We start from the raw sequence: 12,022 nt of genomic DNA on the forward strand, positions 1-12,022 counted from the left end.
TTCTTGACATGTTATTAGACCAGACAAACTTGTTATCTACTGCCAGTGGCCCTGCCACTGCTGTCAGTCATAATGCCAACTTTGGGGGAGGGGATGGCGAAATTTGACTCTCCCTCCGGGGAAGGGCTCGGATGACATGAATGAAAAATGTCGCTCAAAAACATTGTTTTACACACCCATCAAATATGTACAATTTTTCTCTATTCCCAGCTGGCATCTTGACAAAAGTGCATTATGTGAACAAGATGTGGCTGCCACGATAACACAGAGACCCGTGATAACTTCATAGGTGGGAAAATTGGAGCAAAACAAACGTAACAGCTAGAGATAAGCAATTGAAAGCCTTGGATAATGATGCAATCTGCCTCTTAAGAGCTCACTTGGAACTAAAATCCTGGCAGCGGTTTTGGAAATTAATCCTCCTTTCTCTCTAGATCAAAATGCCATCATAATTTAATTTTGTGCTGAACATAATTTTGTCTTGATGGTCCTATTCTACCTCTACAAAAATAAATACCCTGGAATTTGTAACATTAAAAAAACAATCCATTCAGAGATGCTGGATTTTTAGTTTTTCTCTTAAGTACCGGTAATGGGAATTTAAATAGTTAATTTCAGCACAGTTTGCTCACGCTATTTCTCAATGAAATTAGCTAATTTGAAGAGGTTACCCATTACTCATGCAAATGAGCAATTGTGACGAGAAAAATGTGAACTCTTTGGCAACGAGACAAGTGCCATATTTGCGGGAATATTCTAATGAACAAGGAATGAGTACTTCAAAGTCCTTTAAATTAAAGTACTTCATGACAAGTAAATTCATGAACAAACAATTTATTACAAAAGTACATGACCTACTGTACTGGCCAAACTCTGCTTTTCACAAATAATGTTACTATTCGAGTTTTTAGGGAAAGTAATGCTGTTAGAAACGTCAAAGTAATGTTGATGCGTCAACTTTCAGCTTATATGAGCTCAATCGAAGAAGAGGTCCCCGAGTAGCATGTAAAAAAACAAAATGTTTGAGGAGATATGTTGAGAACTAATGAAATTGCACTGTTCATCTCTAATTTGAAGGTGTTTTTGGACCAGATTATGAGTAATGAGCTCACACAAAAAAGTTCCCCAAAAAGATTATTAGCCTACATCAAAACATAACATCTCATGTGTTTGTCTTACAGGCGCCGTGGCTTCCATGTTTTGGGTTGATGCAGAGCTCGGCAGTGACATCTATCTGGATGGTAACTGAATTCATCTCAGCTGTCATTGTGGGCTTCATATAAGTTGCATTTTAGATGAAACAATTGTGTAACCATTGCTACTTTGGATTCAAGCAATATCAGAGGTAATTGTCAATCTAACAAAGCAAAGATGATTTGCTTCTCACACCACATTTTAAACATTCTTAGTTATTTATACATTCAATAAGAAGTTACACATTGTTGTTCAGAATGCAACATTTGTGCAACTACTTTTCTCGTCCAAATTGTAAGACGACACGGGCATTCAGCTCTGAAGTTTAAAGGTTGTCCATGGTAAAGGGATTTAAAAGCATTACAACAGGAGTGGCTAATGTTTACCCAAATGGTACATAGCGTGCTTGTAGGAATGTAATATTTTCTTTGGTTGCATCTGTGTGCATGAATTGCCTGCTCAGCTGTCCTCAGTGTTGTTCCAGGGCAGTCGACCAAAAGCCAAATTTGTTGAGAGAAAACATCTCTCTGCAGCAAAACAGACAAAGTAAAAACACCAAAAGGCTGCATGCAATTTAGTCAAGAATGGGCACAAATTGTCAGCGATAACTTTTAACTCCTCGTCGTCTTGTTTATTTCAGGTATTGTGACTGTCATTGACGCCAAGTATGGACTCCAGGTATGCTTCTGCATTGTTGGTTTTGATTAAAAATTATAAGGAATTGAACATTTATAAACAACAGTTGAAGGCTGTAAATCAACAATCAGGACTAAATTATGTGATAGGGACTTAATGTGCAACCTTATCCACAAAACTCTCATAAGATTTTCATTGATTCACGGATCTTCAATGTGTCCCCATTTATCATATTTAAAGCAATTTAACAATGTACAAATATGTTAAGATAAAAAAATAATTTTTCAAATGAAAACCACTAGATTTAAAAACTCAAATATGTAAAAGTGAAATACCCTCACTACTGTAACTATATTGTATCATTATAAAGACAGGAAATGGGCGCGAAATTAAAGGAGTGTCGATAATTGAGGGCTGTTCACTGATTGACTGCACTCATGATTTTCCGCAACAGAGACTCTCCACACTTCACTTTCTCATCCACAGGTACATAAGAAAGTATTAATATAAGTATTATTGTAAAACACAATACAGTGTGTATATAGCAGGCTTTCCCGCAGATAGCGATCCGAAATAATGACAAAATATGGATTTAGCTGATTGCACTATCAACAGTCCCTCTAAAAGGGACCCAGCCACATTGTTTCATTTATTCAGGTTATTGAGCCTAGCTTAAATATAGCTTAAAATAAAATCACCTCCTCTCCCTTAGTGAAAAATACAACCTCACCTCATACATTAGCAAGAACCACCTAATGTTTGAGTAAACCGTTTTTATTTAAAGATGGAATGGCAAAACGTGCCCATTTCTAATGCAATACCTGACATGTGCATTCAAATACATTGTCGCTTTTAAGCCTTATTTAAGTTCTTAAACTCATGAAATTCAAACTGTGCAATTGCATAGCAATAGATAACACACAGAGCAGTAGGACAAGTGACACCTGCATAATGGGTTGTATTGCGAAGGTGTCGAGCCCGCCAAAGTGTCACCTTTGTTGGCCGATCGATGCCAGAGGGGAAAACTTCAAGTGAAGCAGTCATTCCAACACGTCTCTCCCTTCATGTGTTCCTTAGAATATCTTATTATCGAAGGTCTTTGGATTTAACTTTTGTGACACTCATAAACACTTTGCAATGCATTTTTGTCATTCCCTTCGCCTGCAGGAATGTCCGTTTGACACATGGCATCTGGATCAGATTAACACCCACGGCTCATGCTTTCACATATGCGACTCTTACATGACGTATATACTTGTCCATTTGGGTTGAAGGGAGAAAACAACAGATACTTTTTTTTTTTTTTTTTTTTTTTTTTTTAAACAACAAAAAAAGACTATAATAAATCGATTATGTTAGGAGAATTTAATGATAATATTACAAGGGGAAAAATCAATCTGAATTTTTTTAAAATAGTCTGAATATTTAAAAAAAAAAAAAAAAATCAGAACAATAAAGTTGGAATAATATGAGGGGAAAAAAGCAACAAAAGCTGTCGTGTAAAAAAAAGTAGAAACCAGAAGATGTGCTATCTTTTTAATACTGAGGGGGAAAAGTGTAACATTTGAATAAATTGTAATGTCCTTTTTTCACTTTACAAGAATATATTGTAGTTATAATAATTACAAGACAAAACTATGGAAAAAAATAATTTTATGAGCATAATGTAAAAATAGAAGGATAAATTAAGTCTTAATGTTAAGGGAAAAATAATGGGAATTTTACAAAAATGTATGCACCTTTTTTTTTAATTTACAAAAATAAAATTGGAATATATTTGAAGAAGTTGGAAGATAAGGAAAAAAGTAGCACATTTAAATATTATTGTCATTATGACTATACCAGATAAAACTGAAAAATATATGAGTATAACGTTACGTCATTGTGAAATATTTCTGGGAATTAAGTCATAATAAGAGGAAAAAACAAGATGAACTATAGGAACCCAAAAAAAAAAAAAGGAAAGTGATTTCTTGTGGTCTTCATGTGTTTTGCAACTAACATTTGTAAATGGAGGCCAAAGTTATTTGTGTAGGTGTCAATCCTTAAATTTTAAGTGAATTTCTGCTTTTACATAGCATGTTTCTTCTTTTTTTAAATAGCATCTAACAGAGGAAAAGGCTGATGGACTTGTGAATGAGGCAGAAAGGTTAGATTTTTTTTATGTTCATATTGAATGAATATGTTCATATCGTAAATAGACAGCTTTGTATTTCCCACATATTGTGATAATACGTGAGATTATCTCCACCCATCTTGTCGTCTTTCTGTTTGTGACCCCCCCAGCAGCTGTGTTCTTGTTTGTTGGACAAATAACGCTAATAAGTATAACCAGTTGCCCAGCACTTTTGCATTCTTCCTTTGTGTTTGTGTTTTCACCTTTTTAAACTTCATCAACCTAAACTTCAAATCCAGATATTGAACCCCTTGTTGGGCATGATGTCAAAATCTTTTGTAGGCAGATTGCACTCGCTGACCTGACAATTATCAACAAAACCGATCTGGTGAGAGAAGGGGAACTTGCTCAAATCCGAGATGCTGTCAGGTAAGCTCTTTGTGTTCTTCGCCATGACATGGGCACATGTTTAAAATGATGGATTTGGAAGAAGGAATAACATTTGCTGTTCCCACCCCCAGGTCAATAAACGGTGTGGCGAAAATCCTGGAAACCCAAAGATCAAGGTAGTTAGCGCCGTCGCGCTCACAGCGGGGTCTTTTTTATCGTGAGGTTATAAAGCGTCTCTGCAGCCCGCCCTCCTTTCTTTTGTTTATAAAATGTGGCAGATGAACTCCACGTGCTGCCCCTGCTCAGATCTTCATATCAAAGATGAAGGGGCGTAGGCGTGACATTGTACCAGAGGGACCGCCTCCCATTTCTCATCACACACACACTCACATGATGAAAACATACACAAAGTGCCGCATCCACAGTAAGCACCAGACGTGCACGGGTGTCCAGTTACCCAGGATGCTCTGCTCTCTTTGACCTGAGCTCTTCCTGCCGACGGGGGTCGCGTGTGCGCTATTGTGTGTGCGCGTTTGTGTATGTGTGTCTGTACACTCTGTTGGTCTTGTTATTGGACCCAGGTAGCACCTGGCTGACACAAGCAGCATCTGTCAAAGGTTTGTGTGTTTGTCCACCCCCTACCAGGAAAGTTCAGACAAGGGCAAGAAGATAAAAGAGGCCACGCAGCAAGGGGTTAATCAGAAAAACCTTCTCATAAATACTCAGTATCTATTTATTTTCCATCACTTTTAGGTTGGCTTGTGACAAACGTTATTTCAACATTAGCTTTGTGTGTAGAGGGATGATAAAACGCCACAGAAAAAGTCTAACTTGGTCTTTTTCCACAGGGTGGACCTCTCGGAAGTTCTCGACCTTCACTCTTTTGATAGTAAGGATGGAGCAAAGTAAGTTTTACCATACATGCATGTGGCATTTCATTTACAATGAAGAGACATTTCACTAGTCATTTTATTGTTTTTCTACATTCAATAGGTTTATTAGAACGAGGTGGAAAAAAATAGTACAGATTCCATCCCAAGTTTTGATGGATGTCAGATTATGACAATTTTCTTTATACTTACAAGCATAAATTAATAAAGAAAAAGAGAAAAAACATTATTTTACCCATATAAAGTTGTATTACGAGTAAAGAAAATGAATGTAACGTTACACTACATTTATGAGGCGTTATTAATAAAGTAATTAATGAGCGTTGGGGAGGGGGGGCATTTGTAAATTTTCAAAAGGAACTTCATTTTTGGAGAATACATTATCATACTGCATGACAATATGTCATGATGTTAAACTTTACAACAATACAGTTGTAATTTTAAGTGACAAAGCTGCTAACTTTACAAGAATAAAGCCCAACTATAATGAGAATAAAAGTAACTGAGAATGAAACTGCTAATTCTATCAGCGTAAAGGGCCAAAAAATTGAGAATCATTTCGTAATATTCAGAGAAAGCATTTAACTTAATGAAAATAGTATTATTACTACGACTAGATAAAACTCTAAACCTTTCAAGAATGATGTTGTAACAATATGAGGCAAAACTGATAATTTTACAAGAAGCCACATCAGTAGTAGTTCTAACAGCTCTCAGTATGATGCAGTGCAGTCCTACTCCACTGCAAACCACATTAAAAATAATTCAATACGTCCAATTCAGCTGCACTTTAATGAGATGTCAATAGAATGTGCAGGTGTACCTAATGAAGTGGCTGGCAAGAGTAAACTGCCATGTTATTTGTTATTGTGCCGGTTGCTAGGTTGCAATGATATTAGTGTTCTGCCTCGACGGTCTTTTGTTGCTCGTCCGTCTGAAGCGTGTAGCCAACAGTCTTTGACAATGTTGCTCACCGTGTTCTCTTTTTAATTAACAGAATCTTTTAGTGAACGCCTCCCACCCCACCTCCCGTTACACCCCGAGGTGATCATCATATTGTGTCCCCCTTCTCCCCTCTGGTAGAATGTCATTGTCATGAATAGAGTCAGTGTTCATCCCTTCATGTGAATGAAACGGGCAGCGGCGTTAAAGCTCTCTTTACATGCACTCAGTCAGTGTGTGTGAGGCCAGCTGCAGAGGATTAGAGCCGTGTGTGTCCACTGGCTCCCGAGGAGTCTCCCTTGTCCCAACAGAGAGCTCTTTTCCCCCTTGCCTTAAAGAGTCGAGGAGAGGGTGGGGGCCGTCCTCTACTCCTCTCCTCCCTAGGGCCCACGCTGGCTGTTTGAAGCGGGGCCACCCGCTGCTCCGCCTGTGTGGTACTAACTTAACAGTGCATCGGGCTCAAACTGATGGGCACAACATTTAGCCTCCTTGTGAGGTCAGCGAGACTGGAAGGGGGCGAGGCCTGATGGAGAGAACAATGGGCTGAGTTTGTTTGCTGGCTGCAGTGGGTGTTTTGTAGGCTTTAATTGACATTTCTAAAGTTTTCACAAGTCCAATGAGGGTTTGGTGTTGTTAAGCGCTGATTATACTGTAGGAAGGGGGGCATATAGTAATCCACAGCTAAGTAGAGCATGGATACCATTTATTTCCATACCAAAACAATTATTCCTAAAGTTTGAGTTTTGTAATCTTTAGGGGACGTTAACATGAACACATCATTTATTTTAAATTGGAGGAAATTTTATCATTTTTGCTGTTTGGTGGCATCAGTGCAGTGGCATTTTGCAGGCTGAAAATATATATACATATATATATATATATATATATATATATATATATATATATATATATATATATATATATATATATATATATATATATATAATGTTTAAAATATAATAAATACGTAAATATGTTTTTTTTAATTATATATTAATTATTTTATTTTATAAGGTAAGATTTAAAGACAGTCTGCAAAAACGAATGGTCAAAGATTCATCTTTCAGTATTCTCCCATCTTGAGAAGATTAGGTTTTGTTTTATTGACAAAAGGGGATGAACAAAGTATTAATATCAGGGGTGTTAATAATGTGCCACACATGATTTGATGGAAAAATAATAATTTCTTCATGTGGGAATTTTTCCCTACTAAGTAAATACACTTGAATTAAAAGTTGTTTTCCCCTTTTTTCTTCTTTTTTTTCTTTCTTTTTTTTATCTTTATTTTGGTCCTATAAAAAGAATTTATAGGAGCTGAAGAAAAGATGTTAAATAGGGATGACAAAAATCATGAAGGGTGCTGTACTGTATGTTACTATTACAAACCAAACTCCATTGTAAATCCTTACATCTGATCAAGATCTAAATCTAAATCAAAGATTGGATCAAGGATTTTACTGACTTTTTCGCTATTGCAGTCACAATATTGGCCTAGTTGGGCAACTGACCCAGAAGATGCTGCTATGATGACAAATGACCAACTTCTGTGGCACCCACATTGTAATGGCTGTCATCCGTGGGACAGAAGTAGAATCAAAAATATGTTGCTGACATTTTCTACACTATTGAACTATTTAAAGAAAAGACTGTTTTCAACAATCCCTCTTCACACAGACATTCAAAATGACACTTTGTAAGAGAAATGATATACACGTAGGCATGAACTGCTTCTCCTCAAGAAATAAACCATCTTTTGAATAGCTTTTGCATACGGACATGTGCATGCTTATGCACGTTGCCTTTGTTCTCACAGACTGTTTTCAGTGTTTCCATGAAAACTTTTAGCACTGTTGTTCTCAAAAACTTCCACTTTTGAGACCAAAAGTGAAAAAAAAGAAAGTTGTCATGTAAACAAATGACCAAAGCAATGCCAGTTTGTAATCATTTGTCCAACTATGCGACTAATGCGAGTAATAAATGTAAGACAAAATCATATTTCTCCTCTTGACAGTCTAGCAGAGAAGCTGCACATTGTGAAACCGAGCAGACCTCATCTTGACAAGGTATCCTTTAACTCTCCTACCTTACTTTTTTATTATTATTATTCACTCCCTTTGCCCTTGTGTTTTGTTTGCTAATTTCTTTTGCCACATAATTTCCTGCAAGATTAAGGGAATTCGTTCTCCTTAAGGCCAAAAAAAAAGAAAAAAACCTGTGCTCCGCATCCCCTCGGGCGACGACACTGTGGTGAAAACTCCCTCCCCTGCTTGTTTTTGTGTGGAGATCAACTTGGAAGCTTTTGATGTTTTTTTATTATTATTATCTTGTAAATAGATCCACTTTGAGTCATATGACAAACTGCTAAAAAAATAAATAAAATAAAAATAAAAAAATGTCTCTACAATTTTTACAAGTTTGCTCTATTTTATATTTTATAAGCTATTGAAGTATGCAGTTCAATATCTAAATTGTCATTTTCCAAATGTACTTTTGTGGCATTTTTCATGAGGTGTTTTCTTTGGAAATCAGCCTAAACGGGTCATGACCGCAATTTGCTTTCTATTGTTTCATGCCCATTAAGTTTTACCACAGGATGGACGCAGATGAGATGCGTTTGTGTGCGTAAATACCACTATTGTTGTCTCTTTTCTTCATGTTCCCTTTTCCCGCATGAAGCTTAGGTAACCCCCCAACCAACACACACGCCGCCCCTCCTCACCCTGTTGCTCTTTTCATGTAAATGAGAAGGCTGTTTTTCTCTTGTTATACCAAATGACAAGGAAGTGTGTAACCTTAACACTTCAACACAAAAACAGCAAATATCTGCAAAGTGTCCTTTTAGTGCCACAAGGAAATTTTAGAGAGGAGGGTGAGAAGTGAGTGGCGAGGGCAGGGTGGGCTGTTTCGGGCTGTGGGAGTGGAGCTGTGGTTTTCGACGTGGTCGTTGACAACGTCATCAGCCAGGGATGTCTTTTGTTTAACTGTTATAATGGCTTTTTTAATTCCACTGCCATCTGTAAATTTAAAAATATAATATACTGTATTTGGAAAGGCTGCCACAGTCATAATTGTAGAAGACATACTATAACACTGGCAGATGGACCATTTGCAAAAAAATATAGTATTACTTTGTACTACTTTGACATATTAAAAAAAAAAAAAAAAAAAAAAAAGTCAATAAATAAATGTAAGGCATGGAGAAAGTCGTAATTTTAAGACAAAACAGCACAAAAAGTTGTAATATTTCTTGGAAAAAAAAGTGTAACTTTATATTTTATATTAAGAGAAACAAGTTAACTGGTAATATCACAGGAAGATGTGTAATTTTACTAGAAAAAAATTATGTGATGAAATAATAGTAATTAATTATTTAATATGAGAAAAAGAGAAATTTTAAGAGGGAACTCGGGTAGAGATGAGAAAATAATCATTTATTCGACAACTATTTTAATAAACAAGCAATCATTTAGAGCCATTGTTAAACTTAAAATTGTCCTCTCAAAAGTATAATTATTGTCAGATTCCTGTCATCCTTCATGAAAGCAATAATGATTCTTTTGTTTAATCAAAATTAAACATTTCCAAACCCTCACTTTGGAAAACGTTGTCTGAACTAGTTTCAAAAAGGTTGGTGAGTACAAATTCAATCCCTCTCGGGTGAGATTGCTTCATTGTTTATTTGGCCAAACAACATGAACTGTAATCAGGAAAACATGGTTTCGTAAAACACTTAAATGCAAAATGATTTTATGTGATTATTAGATTAATCATGAAATAATTGCAAGTAATTGGTTCTAAAAAAAATATTGGGTAGTGACATGCCTAAAAAAAATGGTATAATTTTATGGAAATTGAGTTGTAAATATACAAGCAAAAACGTGGAGATTTTAAATGAATAAAGTTTTAATATTCCAAAACAAAACCCATGTTTTTTATTTATTTATTCGTCTTTCTTTTAGTTTATTTTTATTCTCTCAGCACAATTTCATGTTTCACTTCATGATACTGGACGTGATGTTGTGGCTTCATGTGTATTTATGACATTGAATAGAGCAGAAAAATACATATAATGTCATTTGTTTTAAAAAGAATCCTCTCCTATTGTCAGAGTATTTTAACAGTGACCTTTGAAGTGGCGGGAAGTCTTTCAGAAGATGCCCTGAATCTTTTCATTCAGGTACAAACACATGTTGTGATCCTCTGCTTTGCATCCCCACTCCCATTCCCCAATTATCACCCTCACAATGCTGCCCATTGAGAAAGTAAATCCTCTCTCTTTTTTCTTTTTTTTTCTCCACACATTTTGCAGGATCTCCTCTGGGAAAAGACGCTACGAAACAAAGAGGGACAACCCATGACTGTCATCCGCTTAAAGGTACAGTAAAGCACAATAGTCGCCTCGGTGGCGGGCAGCCATCAATAACCCGCTCCCTTATCTGTATTCATCGTTCCCGGGCCTTTCCTTTCACCGTGGGTTAATCTGTCACTCGTAACATGTGACGTGCGCGTTCTTAGGGAATACTGTCGCTGGCAGCCAAATCCCACCAAGTCATGGTGCAGGGGGTCCACGAACTGTATGAGCTTAATGAGACTCCCCAGCTTTGGGAGGAGCAGCCGCGGATCAGCCGGCTGGTCTTTATAGGTAAAGAAATACACATACACGCTGATTTCCACGCATGTTCCCTTCATTCACTTGCATTAAAGTTGCACTTGCTAATGTTCACTAAATGCAGCTAATGTGTAACGTGGTCGTTGAAGCATGAGACTTTATAACTAACAAGAAGGACCAGGGAGGACATTCACATTGCATCTTATGGAGCACTTATAATCATACTGTATATAGAACATAGACGAGTTTGATGACCATTTCTGTCTTGTGCTGTCTCTCAGGAAGAAACTTGGACAAAGATATTCTCCAACAGCAGTTCATCTCCACTGTGCTACAAAAACACAAATAATCTGAAGGCCTTCTCGTGGAAAATAGTCAATTCTACAGGAAGTCCTCCAATTTCGGGCAAAAAAAAAGAAGACAGCTCCGTGTAGTTACTGAAGATTACAAAGCATACCAAAGGGTAGCTAATGTTAATGAAAGGTCCTGACATTTTACTTAAAAATTGGTTGTCTGACAACACTAATGATAATAGTATTATTAATACGCTCCGTTACTTGTGTATTCAATTAAGTTACAAGTAATACACACAAGACTGTAATTTTGAGATTGCAAATTTTATCTTACAATGAAAATCATCCATCTCCAATTTTTTTTTATCCCTTTTCCCAATGTAAAAAAAAAAAAAATGATTTTAGCAAATAAACTGTATTTCTTTTTTCTTTTACAAAAAAACATGAAGAATATTTGGAATTTTTTCACATGAAAATCATGAAAACGTATTTTATGTTTCTCTAAACAAATAATTCTAGCTAAATAATTTTCATTATACAGAATTAACATTGAATGTTTTTAATGTAACTGCATTTTTGTGTTATAATACCAATAATGTTTTGTTTTGTTTGTCTTTGTCTGGGAATTTAGAAAGTAAACTTTTACCTCATTAAACAGCAGCATAAAAACGTATGAATTGTACTTACAAAATTGTGCATGTAAAAACAAATCATTGTAACAGCTGCGCACACAGCGATCTTTCCAGATCCAACATAGGACCTGATCATCGCAAAAAATTACAGTTTGCTATTCAGAACTGGGCGACTTACCAAACTGACTCCTTGAAATGTGAACTGTGCAAGCCTGTATCACGCTCTGAGGCAGAGTCCTCATGCTATATGGTGTACCATATCACTTTTTTCCCGCACACTTAGCAAGTGTTGAGTGCAGTTTGTGGCGGCCCTGCAAGTT

General features: G+C 36.4%; 1 protein-coding gene across 3 annotated transcripts in view; it reads left to right on the forward strand.

Annotated features, from left to right (window-relative positions):
• cbwd (COBW domain containing) overlaps positions 1-11,629 on the forward strand; it is a 14,529-nt gene extending 2,900 nt beyond the window's left edge. For 2 of the 3 annotated variants that reach the window (XM_077520525.1, XM_077520526.1), the window contains exons 6-16: positions 1,182-1,241; positions 1,835-1,872; positions 3,933-3,979; positions 4,289-4,375; positions 4,468-4,512; positions 5,185-5,241; positions 8,180-8,231; positions 10,277-10,345; positions 10,478-10,543; positions 10,684-10,810; positions 11,059-11,629. In XM_077520525.1, coding sequence (XP_077376651.1) covers positions 1,182-1,241; positions 1,835-1,872; positions 3,933-3,979; positions 4,289-4,375; positions 4,468-4,512; positions 5,185-5,241; positions 8,180-8,231; positions 10,277-10,345; positions 10,478-10,543; positions 10,684-10,810; positions 11,059-11,126 — 716 coding nt within the window. In that variant the 3' untranslated portion in view covers positions 11,127-11,629. The remainder of the gene's footprint in view (positions 1-1,181; positions 1,242-1,834; positions 1,873-3,932; positions 3,980-4,288; positions 4,376-4,467; positions 4,513-5,184; positions 5,242-8,179; positions 8,232-10,276; positions 10,346-10,477; positions 10,544-10,683; positions 10,811-11,058) is intronic. The other variant, XM_077520523.1, reaches the window with a different exon arrangement.
• Positions 11,630-12,022: the final 393 nt, after the last annotated feature.

The sequence above is a fragment of the Festucalex cinctus genome, chromosome 5, assembly GCF_051991245.1.
Source record: "Festucalex cinctus isolate MCC-2025b chromosome 5, RoL_Fcin_1.0, whole genome shotgun sequence".
NCBI lineage: Eukaryota > Metazoa > Chordata > Actinopteri > Syngnathiformes > Syngnathidae > Festucalex > Festucalex cinctus.